General features: G+C 48.0%; 1 protein-coding gene across 1 annotated transcript; it reads left to right on the forward strand.

Moving 5' to 3' along the window:
* The first annotated feature begins 1,139 nt into the window (after window positions 1-1,139).
* Window positions 1,140-21,830, forward strand: LOC101388393 (glycine receptor subunit alpha-4). The gene is made up of 9 exons (XM_004444147.3): window positions 1,140-1,260; window positions 4,805-4,932; window positions 5,217-5,284; window positions 5,916-6,139; window positions 6,278-6,360; window positions 7,924-8,064; window positions 10,954-11,168; window positions 15,451-15,600; window positions 21,466-21,830. Exons 1-9 carry the CDS (start codon window positions 1,190-1,192, stop codon window positions 21,754-21,756), a joined length of 1,371 nt encoding a protein of 456 aa, XP_004444204.2. The 5' UTR covers window positions 1,140-1,189; the 3' UTR covers window positions 21,757-21,830.
* Window positions 21,831-22,647: the final 817 nt, after the last annotated feature.

The raw sequence follows: 22,647 nt of genomic DNA on the forward strand, positions 1-22,647 counted from the left end.
GGGCAGAGGCCATAAAGGAGACCAGCCCACCTTCCCTGTCTCTCGCCTCCATGCAGGGCTGTTGGCTGCCAGGTCACTGTTCTTGGTCCCTTTGACTCCTCTGAAGCTTGCAAAACCTGCTGTGTTCCAGGCCTGCTCTCCCCTGCCAGGGACACCTATCCCTTCCCACAGCCTAGCTGGGCTGGGGAGAGGGTGTGTGTGTGGGGGAAGGGGTTTCCAAGAGCTGCAGATGGCCAGCCAACCTCACCACAGATGACCTGAGGGAGGGAAGCAGCCAAAGAAAAGGATGCACATCTATGAGGACGAAGGAGATGGGGGCAGGCAGACAGACTGACAGGCAGGCAGACCACATATGAGGAGGACTCTGAAGTTCCTCTGTATCATCCATCCCCTGTGCCTCCATCCAGAGGGCTGAGAAAAAGCTGCCCCTGCCCTTGGCGTCCTCTGAGCTGAAGCTGTCAGCCTGAGAATACCCAGTGGTTCTGCCTAAACTCTCTCAGGTCTTTTTCCCCCTTATAAATATCATTAGGACTTCACAGTTCAGCCCCAGCTTGGCTCCAGGCTAAAAGGGAAGCCGCTGGGGAGGGGGAGCAGGGCAGCCTGCATGCACTCCTCCAGCTGGAGAGTTAGAAGCTAGACAGAACACCTCTGGCCCTCTTCAAGGGGCAGCAGCAGCCCAAGCTCCTCCCCAGCACACAGACACGCTCTCGTTCGTTCTCGGAACCCCACTCCAGCTGCCGGCGACTGTGCCTTTAAATTGCTGCTTTTGGAGGGTGCATCTGGGGGGAGGTGGGAGGGAGGGAAACATCTCCTACCAGTTTCCCTCCTCCCTCCCCTTCAAGACTCTTCAGGGTTGGAGAGTGATTGCTGCCCAAAGAGAATCGCCTTCCGCTCCCCAGCAGGCAGGCTGAGGCCCTCCGGAGCCCCAGGCGAGCCAGAGTAGGAGCTGGTAGGGTTATCAGTGTCAGGATCATTTCCAGGGGAATAGTTCTGGCCCCTGACTGGTAACGGCAGGGCAGAGGAGAAGAGACCAGAAGAGGAGAGAGAGCGCAACTCCTAGCCCTGTCCCTGCGGGGTCCTTGTGAGCAGCCCAAGTTGGAGGAAGGCTCTGTACTTTCGACTTCCTCGCCAGGATATCACCTCTCACCTTGGCAGCCAGGCTGAGAAAGGGCTCCAGGGTCCCCGCAGAATGACAACTCTCGTCCCTGCAACCCTCTCCTTTCTTCTCCTCTGGACCCTGCCAGGGCAGGTCCTCCTCAGGTGAGCTGAGTGGGGGTGAGAAGGAGGTGCATGCAAACACTGCCCGGGGGTGGCAGGGGTTTCTGGCACAGTTTCCTCTAAGTTTGCAAAAAGCCAACAGTCTGGGGGGCTCCAAGGGAGAAGATGCTCTTCCCCAATCAGGACCCAGGAGACTTTCATGAGGGATGTCAAGGCCCCAGAGCTGATCGGAAGGCTTCTGCATGGGTAGGAGCTTCCTGGGCCTGGGTAGGGGCTAGGTAGCTGAGCCCAGAATGGAGGCCATCTATCCTGCCATCCAACCCTATCTCCCTACCAGTTTGGCCACACACTGCTCAGATCCCTAAAAATGACACCAACATCTGCCAGCTGCCCACCCAAGAGGCTTCAAGTAGCAAAGGTTGGCCCAAAACCACATCAGAATGAAGCTGGGCTGACCAAACCTTGGCCCTCTGCAGTCACCCTGCCTGTGCCCACGTGGCTGCTCGTCTTCCCTGGAGGGGCACTAAGTGGCAGTCATTTCCTGTGCTTTGGGAAAAGACATGCTTTGGGCTCACTGTAAATGTCCCCCCACCCATTCCCACTTTCTCCTTAGACCAGGAGCCAGTCTAGGTGGACAGGGTGAGCTGAGGAGGAAAGATGGCTGTGGTTTGGGCTGAACTGCTGAGAGGAGTGCCTCCAAAGGCGGTGGGGAGTGTCACCGCAATAACCTCCTCCTCTTCTTAGGTCAAGGAGCACACCAGGACCGCTTGCCTCTGAGGAGTTTCCTGCCTCACTGCTTGCAGACACATTGGCTGGCAGGCAGGCAGGGACGCAGTGTGGGGTGGTAAACTTCTTACGAGTGAAAAGCAGCCCAGAGTGGGACGGAGCTCAGCTGGAGTTGATAGGAAGATTCAGGCAGAAGGGGGCACCTTGCTGGCCTTCCTGGAGAGGAGGCTGCCTCAAGGCCCAAGCTTTGGTGACAACATTCCCACTTGGGTGATTAGAGCAAGACAGGCCCTTAGGAAGTCTTGAGTCTAAGTCCTTCATGGTACATGTGGAAACTGAAGGGGGCGACCTGTCCAAGGTCACTCAGGTACCCAGTAGCAGAATCAGAGTTCTCTCCCCACCCCACCCCAGGGCCTTGCATGAGCTAAATTTTCAGCTCTGGAACTTCCCAGGTTGGGCCAGTCTTTGGGACTTTCCAGGAATGAAAGGGAGGAAGGAGTGGCTACACAGGGTGACTCTGTCCTAAGGTCTGCAGACAAGGTAGCCTTGGAAAAGAGAGGCTGCAAGAGGGATTGCAGCCCAAGACAGCTGAGCACACAACCTGTCCCAGGGTCCTGGGGCTGGGGCTAGCACGAGAGGTGAGCTGAGAGTGGGGCTGTGGACAATGACAAGGGGCTGCTCTATGTGCAGGGCCATGTGACCTCCCAGCAGGCAGGTGGCAGGCGGCCAGCAGCAGCACCTGGCCAGTGTGGACACCCTGTGGTGAAGCCACGAACTTCTGCTTGCTCCAGTACCACCATCAGCTTCCTCGGAATTGCAGAGCCTGCTTAGGCCGCCTGCTCTGGCAGCCCCTGCTTGGGGCCAAGGTGGCCTCTGTTCCCAGGGTAAGGGCTTCCTCCTGCTCAGGGGTTCAAGGAGGCAGGACTCTAGGAGGTCAGGGTGCAGCTGCCCCTGACCTTCTCCCACTCTGGTTCCTTAGGACCCCACCCTGGGCCGCTTACATAATAGTGTAGTGATAGATGGACTTAGTTCTGAAGTCAGTAGCTCTGGGTTAGAATCTTGGCTTTACCATTTACTAGCTGTATGATTGTGAACAAGTCATTTCACCCTGCTCGTCCTCAGTCTCCTCATCTATATAATGGGGATAATAATAGTACTTTTTGAGAGGATTGATGTGAGAAATAAACTAGATAAGATGAATAAAGCATTTAGCATGGGGCCTTAGCTATTTTTATTATTTTATCAGTCACTGGCTGCTGCATAGATTTACTGAGAAAGAGGGGCCCATTGGCTCATAGAGAGTCAGACCCAGAAGGACAGCAGTCACCCTCCCTCCCAGCCCCACAGGGCAGCAGCAGTAGTGACAGTGGAGAACCTAGCTCTAGCACCTGGCACAGTGATGATGGCAGCATGGAGCAGGAGGCACAGGCTCCAGCCAGAAGTCCAGCCTGAGCTCAGCCTTGGCTCCACCCCTGCACCCCACCTCTGCCCTCAAGGCTTTGGTGAGCTCCTGGTCCCTAATCTAGCTGTGGGCTGGTAAACAGATAGGCAGGCACGTGGAAGGGCCTTTGCTGCTTGTGGAGGGAAACTTGTCAGGGAGAAGGGGCTGGCCTCTAGGCCTCTTCCTCAAAATCAAGCTATTAAGAGGGGAAAAGACAGGAGTTGACCTTCTCAGCATGGCCACTCTACTGGGAGGCTTTCCCATGCTCCTACAGCCCTGCTTCCTCACCTATTTTGTTGCCAAAGCGGCTTTACCTGCCTGAAGCTGCCACAACTCTGAACTGAGGTGCAGCTCAAAACACAGCTTCCTTCTGGGGCAAACCCCAGAAGTCAAGCCTCCCTCTCCAGAGGCTGGGCCCTTGTTCCTGAATGGCTCAGCATGAAGGCCAAGCAAGGGAAACCAACTCTCAGGGATGCAAGTTGTCCTTGGGCCCTCCCATCCTTGGCTAGGCCCCATGGGCAAAACGTTGCAGCAGCCACATTATTTCCAGTGAGTCGTCACTCCTCTTTGAGTGCTCAAAGCACCTTCAGAAAAAGAACACTGGATGAGGCCTCAGCCTTGGGTTTGAGTCCTGATCCTGAGGTTCGCCTTTGAGACTTTGGGCAAGTCACTCCTCTATTGGTTTGTTTGTTTGTTTATTTATTTATTTATTTATTTATTTATTTTAGATTCCACATATAAGTAATATCACACAGTATTTGTCTTTCTCTAACTTATTTTACTTACCATAATACACTCTAGGTCCATCCATGTTATCACAAATGGCAGGATTTCCTTCTTTTCTGTGGCTGAATAATATTCCAGTGTATGTGTGTGTGTGTGTGTACCACATCTTCTTTATCCATTCATCTGTTTCCATGTCTTGGTTATTGTGAATAATGCTGCTATGAACATGGGGTGCGGATATCTCTTCGAGATCCTGATTTCAATTCCTTTGGATAAATACCCAGAAGTGGGATTGCTGGATCATATAGTCGTTCTATTTTTAATTTTTTGACGAAACTCCATAGTGGTTGTACCAATTTACATTCCCACAAGTCACCCTTCCTTTGGAATCCTCAGTTTTCTCATCTGTAAAATGGAAATAACAAACCTCACCCCATTACACTGAGAATTATGAGGGTAAAAAGATCTAATATATGTGAAAGCGATTTTCTAGGACTAACTAGTGAGCTGCTGTGTTGGCTTATGGATGTTTCTGTTCTCCTCATTTTGCAATGGGCACCCAGAGATCCATCTTCTCCTATCCTCCTGCCTGATGGGGAGACCAACCAGAGGTGGGTGGGGACAGGGAAGGAGAGGGTCTGTGATAAATGCAGAATACAGCTGGCTTCAGATTTCTTTATCTCTTCTGTCCAGGGTGGCCTTGGCAAAAGAAGTTAAATCTGGGACCAAGGGGTCCCAGCTCATGTCCCCCTCTGATTTCCTGGACAAGCTTATGGGGCGAACATCTGGATATGATGCCAGGATTCGGCCCAATTTTAAAGGTAACAAGTATTCACCTTACAAAAGTCCCTCCCTCCCCACTCCTTCTGCGGACACACTGCCGAGCCAGCCCCTATTGCCTGCTCCAAGGACAGGAGGCTGGAGGTACAGGACTAGCTCTTACAGCTCAGAAGGAGCTTCCCCTCCTCATTGCGAATGAGCCTGTGTAGTTGGCACTGCCTTCTCCCAGCAGTGCCCTGGCCTCAAGCTTAGGGAAGGAGTCCTGGAACCTGCTCCCAGCCTCCAGGAATGCACTGCCAGTATAGCTGTGCTTTGCTACCCTTAGGCCCACCCGTGAACGTGACCTGCAACATCTTCATCAACAGTTTCGGCTCTGTCACCGAGACTACCATGGTAAGTAGTCTCCCTGTTCCCGCTTCCATTCTAGTGTGAATGGGAGAAGCCCACCAGATAGCAAGCCTTTCCCCCCTCTACTGTCCTTTACATGTTTTGTGGTCATGGCTAAAGTCATGGGGTGTGTGAAGTTGGTCACTAAGAGGATGTCTTTCCTCATCCTGGGGTTTCATTGGCTAAAGGCAGACTAGGCTAAGGAGCAGATGGTCAAGCATGGGAGGTAGCACAGGCTTTGGAATCAGACAAACCTGTGTTCAAATCCTGACTCTTCCATCTAATAGCTGTGTGACCTCAGACAGTTTACTTAAATCTCTCTTTGTCTCAGTTTCCTCATCTGCAAAGTGGGGATTGTAGGAGCACTCTCCTCACAGGGCTGGTGTGAGATTTAAATGAGATGATGCATATAAAGAAAGAGCTTAGCAGAGAGCCTGGCACATAGTAAGTGCTTAATAAATGTCTTTTCCCTTCCCATCTTTGCCATATCAGCCCAAGGCAGACTCATTCTCCAGTGGAAAATGCCCACTGCCCCTGAGATGTGCTCCCAACATCTCCTCCTCACGGTCCTCCTGCCCACGTAGGTTTGCTGGGCCCCTGGAATAGCACTGACGGGCCCATCTCTGCACCCTCCCAGGACTATCGGGTGAATGTCTTTTTGCGGCAGCAGTGGAATGACCCACGCCTGGCCTACCGAGAATATCCTGACGATTCACTGGACCTTGATCCCTCCATGCTGGACTCTATCTGGAAGCCAGACCTGTTCTTTGCCAATGAGAAAGGGGCCAACTTCCATGAGGTGACCACAGACAACAAGTTACTACGCATCTTCAAGAATGGGAATGTACTCTACAGCATCAGGTGCACCTGGTGGACAGCCAGGAGAGTTTGGGTCAAGGGGAAGAAGCTAGATAGAGGCTGAAGGGTGGGAAGAGGGTCCCCTGTGCTGTGCGGGGCCCCAGTAAACCGATGTCACTTCTTTCCTCCTGTCCCTGCCAGGCTGACCCTCATTTTGTCCTGCCCGATGGACCTCAAGAACTTCCCCATGGACATTCAGACCTGCGCGATGCAGCTGGAGAGCTGTAAGTGTCCCCAGAGAGTCACAGAGCAAGGCCTGGAATACCAGCTAGTTAACCCCATCCCATGATATTCCAGATAGGAAAAGGGCAACCCAGAGTGGGGAGGGACTTACCCAAGCACATAGTCAGTTGTTGGCACAGATAAGACTAGAAGCCAGGGCTCACTAACATCCAACACTGTGTGTTTTCCCATCCCCACACTAATTGCTGGTCTGGCTGTTCCACAGGGCTGGGGAATGGGAGGCACCAGCCTTACATAAAAATGTGCTTGTGCTGGTTGTGGGGGGTCATTTGAGGGGCACCTCTTCTGCCCAAAGATATGTGCCCTCTCACAGTGCATAAAGTAATTCTATCTTTACTCCCCCTGAGTTAAGACATTCAAGACGCCTATAAAAATGCCAAAGTTGGCAGGGAGGGGGTACTCTTAAACCCTGATTCCTCATGAACACAGATAACTTTTGTAGAGAGGTGGGAGAGGACAGTTCCAGGCATAGGACAGTGGCCAGGGTAGCGAGGTCAGCCAAGGGCTACTCTATAGCGGGCTTGCCAGCCCATAGGGGCTGCCCCAATTGCAGAGAAGCCAAAGGATGACAAGGGTGGACCATCACCTATGTCCACTCCTTTGCCATCTCCTGGGCAAGGTGAGATTGTGAGATCAGGAGACATCCACTTGGTCCTCAGAGAAGAAGGCTTGTCCGGCTGTTTCCAGCACATAATAACAGTGATGGATAGAATGTGTCCTATGTGGTCAGCTCTTTAGAGTTCATAAACCACTTTCATACCCAGGTTCTCATTACCCACTCCCAACAACTCTGAAAAGTACATGGAGCATTTTACAGAAGGGGAAGTGACTTGCCCAATGCCACACAGTTACTCTGAGTCAAGGCCCTACACTGGATATCTGTGAGATTTGATGTTTCTTCTCCCATTTCCACCTGACATATGTGAACATGGTCATATATGTGGCAGGAGTCTTCACTAACTGCTAGCTATCTGTGAGCAATTTGGCATGTTTAGATGTTAGTTCTTAATTTGCCCCAGTTCAGGGCCCTGGCTAGGAGTCTGTGGTATGCCCTGCCCCACGCCTGACTGGCAGGGTATAAATAGCTCTCTCCTCCCTGGGGTGAGGTGGCAGAAGTCCTGGCACTGAGGCTGGCTCAGCTCAAGACATGTGGTCGGTACACATGTTTACTCCCCCGGGTTTGAGATATGGCAGGAGGTTCCCAGCTGGGCTCCTTGACATCTTTCCAACCCTTTTGACATCTTTCCAACCCTTTTGACCTGCTTTCTAGATTTGCCAGAATAATTTCTCTTTGGGCCTTTCTAAAGCTTGAGAACTAGGTGGGAGAGGAGTCTGGAATCTTTCTGATTTAACCACGTAGGATGGGCCCATGAGACAATTGACCAAGTACCCTCTTCAGAGGTTTCCCTTTCCAAGATGAGCATGAAGCTCCTAAAACCCAGGCCTTACTCCTTATCTGTTCTTTTCTGCCAGTTCTAACTTTCTCCCTACCCCTCACCCAACACCCACACTCTGCAGCCCTCTGCCATCTCTGTTACTTTCAGTTGGCTACACCATGAATGACCTTGTGTTTGAGTGGCTGGAAGATGCTCCTGCTGTCCAAGTGGCTGAGGGGCTGACTATGCCCCAGTTTATCTTGCGAGATGAGAAGGATCTAGGCTATTGTACCAAGCACTACAACACAGGTAAAAACCCAGGATCTTTACGGGCTGTGAGCCACAGGAGGGCCTCCAGATGGGAGGGAAGGGGGCAAGGCAGCCAGCCTCTACTGAAGGCCCAATCTGTGCCAGATGTGGTGCTAAGTGCTTCATATGCCTTATCTCATTACGGTAGGGATTATCAGCCCCATTTTTCAGAAAAGGAAAACTGAGGTTCTGAGAAGTTAAATCAATTGTCCAAGTCACACAGCTAGTAAATGGCTGATTTAGAATTCAAATCCAGATCTGTCTAACTCAAAAGCCCATGTTCTTGTCCCTGTCACGTGCCGCAGAGCAAATGGGGCTGTGGCAGTGAGTGACAGGAGTGTCCCATCTGTCCTGGAGCCAACTTCATGTGGAAGGTGGAGAATCTACATCTGGGAGTAGCCAGTGGCTGTGCTGAACCAGGAGGGAATAGGGCACTGGCTACCTTACCGTCCACACCTCCTACTGCTGCCACCACTGCCCAATTCTCTTGAACTGACTTGTTTTCTCAGGTGTGGAACATGGGCCAGGAAGTGGAGAGAGGTTGCTTTTCCAGCCTGAGCATCTGTCCCCTGCAGTTTCCCAAAGAGTTACTTGTTCCTCATTTCTCCTGGCAATTTGACTACAAAGAGCTATGACCCTGAGATAGAGACCAGAGGTTGAAGAGGACAGATCCTGGGTACCTCCTATGGTGTGCTGACATGCTTTGGGTGCCACCCTATGAATATGTGTGTTTGTTTATGTGCGGGGATAGGGAGTGGGAAGAGGAACAGGCCATTGAATTTAGAAAATGCTGGTGGGAGTAGAAGTTGGTATAACCTTTTTCGGGAAAAAAATGGCAATTTGAATATACATCAGTAGTATTCCAACTTTGGTGTATATTATATTCCCCTGGGAGCCTGTTAAAATGTTGATTCCTGGGCTCTACTTCTCAGAGATTCTGATTACATATGCTTGGAGTGATGCTCAGAAATCTGCATTTGAACAAGCATCCTGAGGATTCTGATGCAGGTGGTCCAGGGGGCACACTTTGAGAAACTTTAGTCTAGAAGCTAATTTTTTTTTTCCTACCTGTTGATCCAGGAATCCCACTCCTTGGAATTTATTATAAGGAAATATTCCAAAATATCGTATTGAGTTTAGATCCCAAGAGGGCTCTGGGTCACTGTTTATACTAGCAAAAACTTGGAACTGTTCTAAATATCCACCAGTAGGGCAGAAGTTAAGTAAATAGCATGGCGCATCTGCTTGGTGGGATGTTATCCAGACGTTAAAAAGGACGCTTGCAAGGTGCTTATATCGACATGGGAAAGTACAAGTGGAAAAGGCTAAGATTCAAAGTTGTATACACAGAATGATTATATTGTGGTAAAAGAAACAAATCAAAAGCATGTGTTTAAAAATCCTGGAAGGAAACAACACCAAATGTTTCTGAAGTCGTGTGATACAACGGATAAGAGCAAGAACTTTGGAGTCAGATAGAGCTGAGTATGAATTCTGGCTCCACCATTTACTAATTGAGTGCCCTTGAGAAACATAATTTAATCTCTTCAAGCCTCAGTATCCATATCTGTAAAATGGGAAATAATAATTTTACCTGCTGTAAAGAGTTGTTATGGGATTTAAATGAGATAAACTATGTAAAGTCAGGGCACTTAGTAGGGGCTTGATAAATGCTGGCTTATGAATGTTATTATTCCTTTTCTACTTCTCGCTTTTTTTCTATACTAAACAAGTGTTAACTTTGTCATTAAAAACAAAATCACTATTACAGAAAAAAAAAAAAGGAAGGAAAGAAAATATGGACATCTAGCAAAGGCATGCGATGGCAAGAAGCCAGGGTGGCGTGAGGTGGAGTAGTCTCAAAGAACAGTAAGAGATCACAGCATGTCAAAGCCATAATCAGTCATTGATGAAATCCCTAGCCTTGAGGAATCAGACAGGCCTGATAAGAGCAAGCTTAGGCCAGAATAAAATAACAATATACACATCCTCTGCTTTTTGCTTTAGTTATCCTAAGCCTCTGCTGCTGGGAGAAGCTCTGAGCTAGTGTTTTCTTAGCCTTGGGGCATGGGAAGCAGAGTAAAGGGAAGATGGCTGGCCGAGGATGCAGAACGTTGGTACATGCGCCTGGGGCCAACGCACTTTTTGTTGGTGGAATAGAATGCGGCTGCCTGATGCTCTATGGGAACCCGCTGCCCACTGTCCAGAGCTAGTCTCTGTTGGACATTGTGTCCAGATGTTTGCTATCTGGCTGTTCTCACTTGCTTAAGACACAGGCAGTGTTTATTTCAGTGAATCGTTGTTACTAGAGAGCATCTGGGGTACCAGCAAGCTCAAGCAAGGCTGCTGCGATTTGAGTGCAGTCTAAGCTCATTGCTTTGTTAATAATGATAATAGTACCAGCTACCTATGTGCTCAACACTTCAAATACATTATCTCATTTAATTCCTACAATAGCCCAGTGATGATGGAGTTGATATTGTTATTACTCTGTTTTACAGGCAAGGAAACTGAAGCCCAAAAAGCTTGGGTGTTTTGCTTGAGGTCACACAGCTAGTAAGTAAGTGGAAGGTTCAAGATTCAAACCCAGGCAGTCTGGATCTGGAGCCCTCTTGCTCTTGATCCTCTTGCTGTGCTGTCATGTGGAAGGCCTTCTGCTGGAAACTAAAGTACCATGAGCAAAAAGTCAAGTCTTTTTGATGGCTGCTCTGAGAGCTTCCTCACAACATCCGTCTGGTGCTCCTTGGGGCCATTTTGAAAGGCTCATTTATTGGCCCAGCTGAGGTGCCCAGAAGCTGGCCCATGGGGACAGAGCTGCCCTAGTCCTGCCCCTCAGGTGCAGCTGCAGGCTGGGGACCTGGGGCCTGATACCTCCCTCTTTCCTTGCAGGGAAATTCACCTGCATCGAGGTAAAGTTTCACCTGGAACGGCAGATGGGCTACTATCTGATTCAGATGTACATCCCCAGCCTACTCATTGTCATCTTGTCCTGGGTCTCCTTCTGGATCAACATGGATGCTGCCCCTGCCCGTGTGGGCCTAGGCATCACCACCGTGCTCACCATGACAACTCAGAGCTCTGGCTCCCGGGCCTCTTTGCCTAAGGTGAAGAGACATGCAAGGGAACTTGCTTGCGTAGAGCTCCCCATTTGCCATTCATCCCCTGTTCCCTCCTGCTCACTATTTTCCTTGGATTTAAGGTAGAGAAGAGCCATTGAGCAAGAGCAGGTGGCCTGCATTCTCTTCCCCCACAACATACTGCTAATAACATGCTAATAATGTGGAAGCCGGGGTTGTGGATGCTGTCTGGCTAGGGAAGAAGTATACACAGTGCCTGACTACGTTGACTTTCGTCAGGAAATACTAGCATGTCTGAGATCAAAGGACTCTTAGGAAGTAGAAAGTCCTACTCCCTGATGGTACAGATGAGGACAGTGCAGCCCAGAGAGATAGAATGACCTTCTCAAGGTCATGCTCCACAAGAAACAATCAAAGAAATAGAAGGATTTTAAACCAACATCTATATTTTACTTTGTCAGAAATTGGATACTATTAGAAAGAGCTCTAGAGACAGTATCCATTCTTTTGCAGTGAAAAAGTTTTGAGGTAGCAAATAGTAATTAAAGTCAGTGGACTCTGATCATCTTGGATTATGCAGAGAGATTTTTGCTGATGGGACTGGGCCCAGGTTCTCCCTGCCTCGTGTCTTCATATAGAGAATTTAGAGGTCACCTCAAAGTCCTTACAGTCAGCTAGGCTCTGAGAAAATCAGGGAGCAAGCCCATCAGTCAGTAAATATTTACTGAGCACGTACTATGTACCAGGCACTGTACTAGGCCATGGAGAAATAATGGGAAACAAAAACAACATAGTTCCTTGTGGATCTTACATATTCCCTCTTGCTCTGATTTGATGGGAACAAGGCCCTGTGATCTCTCATCTCCTAGGGCTTATTCCTAAGAAGACATTCACTGGGGACTTAAATAGGGGGTATTCTGGGCATCCATGGGGAATTTATGAATTTGCTGTATAGGGGCAGGGGGGGCGTGTGGTGGTTAAGAGTAGGAGATTAGACTCAGGCAGATTTCAGTTTAAGTCTCATCATTTGCTAATGGTGATCTTAGGTAAATTCTTTAACCTCTCAATCTCCTTGCCTGTAACATGGGAATAAGAATATTACCTCTTCCATAGGGTTATTACAAGAAATAAATAAGATAATGTATTAACACAGAGAACAGTGTTTGGCACATAATAGCTACTCAATAAATTTTAGCGATTGTTATAACTATTAGGTGTCTGGGTGGAAAGAACTGAGTGTTGGACCTAGGGCTATAACAGCTGGTGGTGTTCCCAATTACTTTTGAGTTGCTGGGAAACCTTTGAGGTGCTCCAAAGCCCTCTAGGGATAAATGGTGACAAAACTCAGATTAGGATCAAGATCAAAACTCAGATCAGGGGAAGTTGTCAGGGACCATTTCCTATAAGTGTGTTTCCTAAGTGGATGGGGATATTGAAGAGGCTCTGAGAGGCAGACTGGGCTTAGGCAAGGGCTACAGGACAGGGCATGACCATGTTGTGGTAGTGGTTGTGTAGGAAAAGTAGAGGCAGAAAAGTGGTTCAGACCTAGGAACCCTGCCCTAGTTTATTGCCGCCGCCACACGAGGAGATTCTTCTCTAACTCAGGGTGGTACTGCAATTTATGCCTTACTCTTGCCCAGAGAACTTCCTTCTCCAGTCCCCTCCTGTGAGCAAGCACAATCCATCTATTCCCAGGAATTACGTAGTTTCCTCATTTGGAAAAAATGGACTTTGTTGGAGGGATATTTTGTGGTATTTGGTGCCTTCTCATTAGATTTTGATGATCTTTTCATGGCCTCATTGGCCAGTAAGCAAAATATGTAGGTATGCACCCCGACCTAAATAGCTTCTTTGGCCAGCACCACAGAACAAGGAACTGAGTAAGTCAGGGAGCTTCTGCTCACTCTTGTTTGTGCAACATTAGATCTGGTAGGAGCCCTAAGGAAAGAAGTGGGGCCAGGTCAAGGGCTTCTGAAAGCCACACCAATCCCACCCCCAATACAACTCTAGTGTCCAGGATGAGAGAAGCAGAGGTTCACTGTGTAAGAAACTCAGCTGAGATGGCCATTTCCCATGCTTCCAGGAAACCACTCCTTTGCCTCTACAGGGGCTCCCAAAGGCACCAATCACTGTCTCCTTACCAGGCTCTTGACCTACACAACTGCAGGTGGCTCAGTGCAGAATGGAAGAGCTAAATGGAAGTTTCTACCAGAGACTGACAGATTAGACCTAAAGTTGCAGCATGGAGGAGGGACCCAATTCTCTTGAGATCCTGTAATCTAAATGGCCCACAGCTCTTGAGGCAGGTAAGGAGGGCAAAAAGAGCAAATAGAACCAGACGAGACAAATACACCGCTAAAGCATCTCCTTGGGAGCCTACTGAAATAGTTCACCATGGCAGGGTCATAGATTGCAAGGGGTGAGATGAGGCTGAAGAAGTAGGCAGGGACTAAGTGCCATACTAAGGGAAGCATAGACTGTATTGTAAGGGTAATGGAGAGCTACTGAAGGGTTGTTAGCCGGGGAGCGATATGATCAGATTTACATTTTGAAAACAAAACTCTGGCTGCTGTTTGGAGAACATATTGGAAGTGGCAAACAGAGATGCAGGGGACCATTTAGGAAACTGTTGCAGTCCCTTCAGATGAGCTAGGAGAGTGAGCGGATGGATTCCAGAGATATTTAAGATGTATTATTGACACACTCATCATTAACAAGGCTTTTCTCCTGCTGCTTAAGTTGTCTTTTTCTTTTGATGGTCCAAAGCCTTTCATGGACCTCTCTTGTCATTACCTCATTATTGATCTTCATAGCAGACTCGACGACATCCCTGGGGACACAATAGGACTGGGAGATGGTGAATGAAATAGGATGCCCTCTTAGTATGTGGCAAAGTGGAAATATCAAAGGATGCCTTTCTCAACCTTAGTACTATTGCCATTTGGGGCTGAATAATTCCTTGTTGTGTCTGGGAGTGGGGGGAAGGTGTCCCGTGCATTGTAGGATGTTTAGCAGCATCCCTGGCCTCTACCCACTAGATGTCAATAGCTACCATAACCCCAAAACTGTGCAACCAAAAACATCTCCAAACATTGCCAAATGCTCCTGGTAGGGGGCGGAAGAGTCATCCCAGGTGAAGAACCACTGAGGTGGAAGGTTTATCCAGTGAGACCTGCTCCTTACCTGGAGTCCGCAGCAGTCTCACTGTCCAACATAGCAGAGGCTGGTGAAAGAGGTTGTTTGTCATGAGTTCTGCTCCTGCTGGGGAGCCCCACAGAGTGAGCTCAGCAGCTCAAAACTATGTAGGGAGTCGATCTGATTGAGGAGGTGAAATGACTTCATAAACTTGAGTTCTGGCCCCCTCCTCCTGGCCCCACCCAACTGCAAACCTGTTCCAGGAGAGGTGAGTGTTCAAACTTCACAAGGGAAATGGGAGAGAAAAATAGTTAAAGGCTGCTAAGGCAGGTAGTGAGAGGACAGAACTAGGGACTGGACAGGCGGATGCCAACAGTACCTTTAAATTAGAAAAGTGTCCATAGCTGAGGGTGGGTGGCGCTCCTTTGGGATCCCTGCCCTGTTCCACTCTCCAGTGTGAGAGATGAGGCCTCAGCTCACCACTGTGCTCAATTCCTCAGCAGAACCTCTCACGAGGAGCAGCAGGAAAAACCACAGGGTCAAGGGAAGAATAGGGGTGGAGGAGGGAAAGGAAGGAACTCCTAGTCTGATATTGAGACTGTAGCCTAGGCAAACGGCAGTGCCACTGAATAGAAAGCCCAGAACCCCCAAGTTCTAGTGCCACCTTCTCACTGGGTAATCTTGGCTAAGACTTTTCCTCTCTAGGCTTGAAGTGTCCTCATGTGTCTCACATGGGACTACCGAACCCTGCCCAATTACCCCCATGGCTATGATGACCCTAGGAGATAAGAGAGGGCAAACAAATGCGGCGTTCATGTTCGTTGCTGTTTATTGAAAGAAAAGAATCAGAAGAAGACAAGAATGAAAAGAATGATAAGAAGCAGAAGCAGAAGCACAAAAAGAATAAAGGAAGACAGGAAAAGAAGTATAGGGAGGACAGGGAGATGGAAGTAGAGGGTAGAGAGTGCAGAGAGGTGAAGGATGATGGGTAGCCCGATCTCTTTGACATGGGCCTTCAGACAATGGGACATATCGTGGAAAGCTTCTTTAAAAACCAGAAAAAATTCAGGATAAAACTGAAGAATAGCAGGCAGTTGATATGGGCTGGCAACCCACTGGAAAGGCCACGGAAGGACTCCAAGAAGGTTGATTACGCTGTTGGTGGCTGTTGCAGGTGTCCTACGTGAAGGCAATTGACATCTGGATGGCGGTGTGCCTGCTCTTTGTATTCGCTGCCCTGCTGGAGTACGCTGCTGTCAATTTTGTCTCCCGTCAGCATAAGGAATTCATTCGACTTCGAAGAAGGCAGAGGCGCCAACGCATGGTGAGTATAACTAGGGAGGGGCCCACTTCCTGTCTCCTTTGGACTCCTTCCTCCTTACTACTCCTCCCACAAACCAAGCCCCGACCTTGGGCTGCCAGGGCTAGCAAGGGCTGCGAGGACTAGCCAAGAAATCAGGAACCCTGGATTCTAGTCCCAGGCTGGTCACAGATAAACTAAGTACTTTAACCTCTTTGATCCCATTTCTTTATCTGTCCAATGGGACATTAATCCCTGTAGGGCAGTCTAGTAGAGTGATTAAGAGCATGGGCACAGTGCCTGGCACATAGTAAGCACTGAGAAAATGTTAGCAAGTATTAGAACCATATCAAGTTAGTCAATGTGAGATTGCTTTGAGAATTAATAATTGTTGCTCCTGGCTCTCCCCCCACCCAGGAGGAGGGTACCCCGGGTCGTCATACACTGATTGGTGGTTAAGAATTAAAGGGTCAGGCATTGGTGCCTTTCTAGGGGAGCATTATAAAAGGGTCCCCGTAGCTAAGCTGGAATTGAAAAACCATTACTTGCCTCTTCTGGCTGTTGGATTTCTTCTCTTTGATCTTCATTAGGCACATCAGAGTTGTTGGGGGTGAGCTGTTGTTCTCCCTCACTCTTGTTCACTAACCCCATTTCTTCTACAGTAGAATGATAACCTGGGGAAATACAGTAGAGATCTTGTCATCATGACAACAGACGCAGTTTACCCTCGCTTGCCCAGACAACAGGTGCTAGGTACATTGTCATGACAAGAGAGGTGTCTGGGCCACTCTCACAGAAGCAAGTGCCCAGTTATGAGCAAAGCTGAAAGCCTATTCTGAGCTACACACTGGTCGCTTAATCATCAGACACAGAGTTCTGGTCTATCTTAAGCTCTGACTTCTTGTTTTCTGCCTAATCTGAAGGCTCTAAAGCCAAAGGGGCAAGTACATATGACCTCTGCAGGGAGAGGAAACAATGATCTGAGCCCACTGGCTCTAGCCTATCGGCCACTCTAGCTCTAAGGCTCTTCTCTCCTCTTAACACCCCACCTCCCACCTCAGCTGCTCCTGGGGTATCTCTACCATATATCCGCACTAAAAATAATTCACAAACTACCTTTGAGATTTCATGTCCCTTCCTAAGGTCCCTTTCTGCTGAGGGCAGGGCTTCTGTCTTGTCTAGTGGTTTGTCAGAATTTATCAATTCTTGCCCAGCTTTAGTCCTTTAGATGGGCCCTGGGAAAACCGCCCTCTAGTGGACTGATCCACAACAGCATCTCCTTGAGTAAGACCCATTCTTCAAGAGACCTAAAAGCCTTTCCTATCCCAGGCTGACTGAAGATTAGAAAAAATATACAGACTTGGCAGAAGGGCAAGAAAAGAGGATGTATGCTTTTCTAAGCTAACTGTCTCCACCCTCTCTTTAGCTGTGTCAAACCTGCCTGCAGCTACCAAAATCTTATCTTCATGGGGGTTTTGATCTTGATGCCTTCCCAATGCCTACCTTGGAAAGAAGAGCAAGCTGCCAACCAGTTTGCGTTCTTTTGCCAGCTAAATCGCCTGTGTGGGTGTCCCAGCAAGAGACGACTGCCGCAGTTTCTGTAGAGCTACTCCAGGTTGACACTAGTCCCACCTCTTTCCCTGCACCTCTCCAACCCCCAACTACCCACAGCCTAACGCCTCCTGGTCATATGTAGGTTGATCCTGATCTCATAATGGAGTCTGTCATAACCAGTGCTCAATTGTTACAAAGTTATAACAGCAGCCTGGGCCCTCCCTGCTTAGGCTGCTGGATCCTGCCTGAAAGTGGGTTAGGCTTATTATTAACGTAAATAAAACCTGAAAATTAAAACCTATGCCATTAGTCATGTCCCTTTTCAAGTTTCCTAAAGCCATTGCCATCTCAGTAGAACTGTAGTGGGACTCCTGGAGGTCACCAAGCAGACTGGAAAAGTTGATGCAGAGTTAATCCATTTCTAGAAACTCTGTCTGGGCCCTGCTCTTCCAGCTAGAGAAGCAGAAGTCTTCAGTCTGAGAGTAGCCCTCTTGAGGAAAGGGAGAGAATCCGTATGATTTTCAGGGACCCCTTAGCCAAGGGCAAGTTAGGAGTATCCTAGGAGCCAGCCAGCTGTTCACCCAGCTCCAAGCTTAATCCTGTTCTTCTCTAATCTCTCTTCAACCACCTATCTCCACTGCAGGGTGGTCTCCTTCCACGTCACTATCTAAAGTCGTTTAATTATTTATTTATTTATTTATTTATTTTTTGCTGAGGAAGATTAGTCCTGAGCTAACATCTTTGCCAGGCTTCCTCTATTTTGTATGTGGGTCACTGCCACAGCATGGCTGATGAGTGGTGTGGGTCCGCACCCAGGATCCAAACCCAAGAACCCAGGCTGCCAAAACAGAGCGCACGAACTTAACCACTAGGCCACAGGGCCGGCCCCAAAGTAGTTTAATTTTTTTCCACACCTTTCCACTTTGTCTTCCCAGCTAGTGTATAAGCTTCACAAGGAAGAGTCTATCTCTCTTTTTCATAGCCTCAACAGGCCCTAGCACCAGGCTCTGGACACAGCAGCCATGTAACCCAGTCCACCAACCTTTGCAGGCTGACTGGTGAGGGCTCTCTTTCAAGCTGGACGGAGAAGAAGACTTGCCATCATTAATAGAATAACTTGAGAAATGGAAGAAATTTCAAAATACTGCCAAGTCCTCTCAGGTGCTTGGCCCCTGAACCCTGCATGCTCTCTCTCCATCCCCCAGTATCCTCCCCTATTCTCCAATCTCTTCTTTTCTCTTCTCTTTGCTTCAATACATATCACTCAATACCTATCACTCTTTCCCATCTCCACACCTCACCTCCCACACTCTGCATTCCCTCTCCAGCTTTGTTTTGGAATATCTTCCCTCTCTTACTCCCCAGCCCTCCTCCCCATAGATGGCTGCAACAAAAATGTTCTATTTCAACAGCCATGGAAGCCACAAAGTGGTGTTTAAGTCTCCATTGTCCCTCTTCAACACACAAATACACACCCCCCTTAGAATTTGACTTAAATAGATAATACCCAAATCCAGGACCCTCATCCTTGGATTATAGACCATTCATCTTTGGTCTCCCAACTACAAGTGGTACAATATATTAAAATCAAAAAGAGCCAAGGGAAGCTTACTCTATTGGCTATATTTTCTATCTCGTATGAAATAGCTTCTTCAGCCTGGGAAATATTTTCGAATAATTCCCTGTAGATTTACTTATTGAAAATGGAAATAACTGGATCTATAGAAACAGAAACAGCAGTTGGATTCACCTTTCTCTTTCAAAGCTTTTTGAAAACAAATATATTCCAGGCTCGTATCCTATAGCTGGGGGGCTGAGGGGATCAGGATGAGCAGTGGGGAACAGTGGGTCTGAGGGACCTTGAACTGGAAAGCAAAAGAGAAAATCATTTCATTTACCCCCTCATTTTTCGATTACTTGGGAGATATTTTGTTTGCCTCTGGTTCTTCATCTCTAAAATGGGTCCAGCACAACCTCCCTTGTAGGAATGGTGTGAAAATGGATTAGAGAATACAGGTGAGGTGAGCCAAGGCCTTTGATGACTGAAGCTATGTAAATAACTTTGAGCAGAGAGCTAAGGCTGCCCCACTGCAGCAACTCAGGGGCAAAGCACAACCACAGTAGTGAATTGCCTCTGGCCTACACATGTACAACTCTTTCTACAGAGACTGCCAAAATCAAGAATTATGTAGCAAAGCTCCCTGGTGGGCAGACTTAGAGAGATTTTTTCCTGTACCAAAGGTGCCGCTTTTTCTAGAGGCTGAAGGGCATCACGCCATTGTGCGGGAGTGGGACAAAGAGTAACCCTTTTTCCTGCCAAGCACTTTGTAACTGAGGAAGATTCTCTAGTGAGTAGACTCTTCAGTTTGAGACCCTGAGAGGATGCTGGCTTCATGAGAACAAAGCCATTCCCTGTCCTATATTCTGAAGCATGTGGCTCATCAGTCCATTCATTCATTTAACTGATATCTACTAAGTGCCTACTAGATGCCAGGCGATATGCTAGGCACTGGGGATACCGCAGTGAACAAGACTGATACTCTTTCCAAAGTTTGTACTATGAGCCCACAGAAAGCAGAGAAAGAGATAGGATGTGTTGGTGAATCTCTGGCCTGAGCTTGCCTGCCCCTGATGTCCAGTGACAGGCCAGGCCTTCTAGTAATGCAATGATCCAGGGTTACTGGGTCCCACCACACCAACGTCTCATCTATGAAGCCACTTTTCAATGCATTACCATAGCTGCAGCGTTCCCATTATAAAAACCCTATGATATCTTTCTAACTGCACAGTGGGTGTAAAAATCTACTTTATCCACATTTTACGTCTATCTATGTCACATCCATTCAATGTACATGTACCTTATTCTTATATTTTATAGTAAATGCCTCAGGTAGCTGTAGGGTGACTAACTCTTCCTAGTTTGCCTTCGAGTTCCCCAGTTTTAGCACTGAGGTCCCAACTCTCAGGAAGCCCTCAGTCCTGGGCAAACTGAGATGGTAGTTGACATCATCCCCCAGGGGGTATTTCACTTCAGGTGATTTCTTAGATAGCTGAGGCTTTTACTCCTGTAAACATCAGTACTTTAAAAAATTGTAACCATCTTTGAAGGAAGTATTTCTAGGTTCTGGTATACACTTACCTTCCTCTGTCTAAAAGTCCAGGCTGTGAACCATCACTTCTGATGGCAGTGTGTCCTTTAAAAACAGACAAAACTAGGCGTGTTTGTGTTGTGTATAAACTAGGAGTAAATAGGCTCTGAGTGGATGCCTGGTGGGCTCTTATGCCTCTAGGCTGTGTTATAGCTACTTAGGGTTTTCACCTGACTATTGGATAAATGAACTTTGTGTAGTCTGCTACATTACTTAGTGCTTATATAAAATTTACCTCCTCAGTGTTAATGTGTTCATCATAATGCATATATTGTCCATGAATGGAATGTGTATTGGGTAATAAATATTACCCTAGATGTACTGACCCCTATATCAAAATCTGCTGATTGGCAGAGAAGCACATGTATCTGCAACAGAGTAATCAGCTTTACCCTAATTTGGATAACACACTAGGTTACTTAAAACTTTTGGGGGCCGGCCCCATGGCTTAGTGGTTAAATGCGCGCTCCGCTACTGGCGGCCTGGGTTCGGATCCCGGGCGCGCACTGACGCGCCGCTTCTCCGGCCATGCTGGGGCAGCGTCCCACATACAGCAACTGGAAGGATGTGCAACTGTGACATACAACTATCTACTGGGGCTTTGGGGAAAAAGGGAGGAGGATTGGCAATAGATGTTAGCTCAGGGCTGATCTTCCTCACAAAAAAAAAAAAAAACTTTTGGAACTTTCAGCTTTGAGTCGAGATAAACAATTGTTAAAAAGATACTATGTACAAGGAGAATTAATTCTGCAGCTTTTGAAAGTCATTAAAGTCAAGTTGACCAAGTCTAAATATCTCAGCTGTGCTTTCTAAAGGTTTCATTGTTCTGCTTATTCTGTTTATTACCAGTCAGAAATAACTTGACTTTGAGATGTCCCTGTCACAGTGGGTTGGCACTTCACTGGTTTTTAGATGGCTCTAAATGATGCTCTGCATTTTAAAAAGGCAGGTTGGGGCTTATCTGCAATTGGAATCATATATACCATATGTACCATGTATAGCTGCTTAGCATACATCGACCTCATGAGTAGTTTTCTGGCCATAAAAAAGCATGCAATGGGCCTGTGTACCCAACCACCCCGTCTGCATAGCATCAGCTATGAGATATTTGTGTGTGACCTGGTCGCTAACCCTCTGCCTTAGAGCTGTGACCTCAAATTCTGCCTTTTCTTCCACATAATTCTAGGAGGAAGATATCATCCAAGAAAGTCGTGTCTATTTCCGTGGCTATGGCCTGGGTCACTGCCTGCAGGCAAGGGATGGAGGTCCAATGGAAGGGTCTGGCATTTATAGCCCCCAACCTCCAGCCCCTCTTCTAAGGGAGGGAGAAACCATGCAGAAACTCTACGTGGACCAAGCCAAGAGGATTGACACCATCTCCCGGGCTGTCTTCCCTTTCACTTTCCTCATCTTCAACATCTTTTACTGGGTTGTCTATAAAGTGCTATGGTCAGAAGACATCCACCAGGCACTGTGAATAGGGTGGAGGCTAGAGAGTCCAGCTGTTGGCTTCCTTCCTTTTGGGTGGGCTTTCCCCCTCCACTAGATTCCATCAGGGGTTTGAACAGTTCCTTCCTGATCTCCCACTCATAACTTCAATGGCCAATCCCAAAGCTATGGGGGCCTACACTGCATGGTGCCAATAGCAGCTGTACTTAGAAAGATGGCTTATCTACTCTAATCCAGCTCTTCTCCATGCTATCCCATTTCTCGTGAGAGTAAGGTTTGGCTATGGCGCTGGGGCCAAGATGACCTTCTTCCCTTGCTGGAGCCTCTCTGTTTTCCAACTCTCCAGTGGAGAATATTCAGACTGCTGCTAGTAGATTCTGGCATTTGTCATCTTAATCTGCACCACTCTTCACCCTGACACCTCCACCTAGAGCCTGGCCTTTACTGTGCCCTCTGTCCCTCCTACTGCAGGCTCAAATAGTGTCTCTCCCGCCCACAAGTGCTGTCCTGGGTGACCCAGTCAGCTTTCCTTGACTATGGGAGGAAGGCAAAGTGACAGGTTCCCTACTTCTCAGGGAGGTTGGAACAGTCATGAGCTGCACTGGGATAGGGCATTTCTATACGACCCAACAGAGATCTTTAAGTCTCCTAGGATGCTCAACACTGTCAGAATGGGGTCAGGAATCTTGGACTCTCAGAAAGCCCACCCTTCCAGATCCACCTGAACTTCCTGGTCTCAGAAATATTTGTTTTATTCTCTAACTAACTAGCATGGTGTCAGGGGGTGTTTGGCTGCTGGGGAGTATAAAAAGAGCAAAATGCTTACTTTTTAAGAAACTTACTCAATGATGCTAGAAAACTTTCAAGAAAAGTAAGATCCAAGGTAGTAGGACCCAGGAGGAATAGGATACAGAAACTA

This window comes from Ceratotherium simum, chromosome X (assembly GCF_057802395.1).
Source record: "Ceratotherium simum simum isolate JZ-2026a chromosome X, ASM5780239v1, whole genome shotgun sequence".
Lineage (NCBI taxonomy): Eukaryota > Metazoa > Chordata > Mammalia > Perissodactyla > Rhinocerotidae > Ceratotherium > Ceratotherium simum.

Excerpts from the sequence above, each read along its gene's own strand:
- LOC101388393 (XM_004444147.3), top strand. The coding sequence starts at position 1,190 with ATGACAACTCTCGTCCCTGCAACCCTCTCCTTTCTTCTCCTCTGGACC. Across the intron at positions 1,261-4,804 it reads CCAGGGCAGGTCCTCCTCAG|GGTGGCCTTGGCAAAAGAAG; the intron begins GTGAGCTGAGTG and ends TCTTCTGTCCAG. Across the intron at positions 15,601-21,465 it reads GGCAGAGGCGCCAACGCATG|GAGGAAGATATCATCCAAGA; the intron begins GTGAGTATAACT and ends ACATAATTCTAG.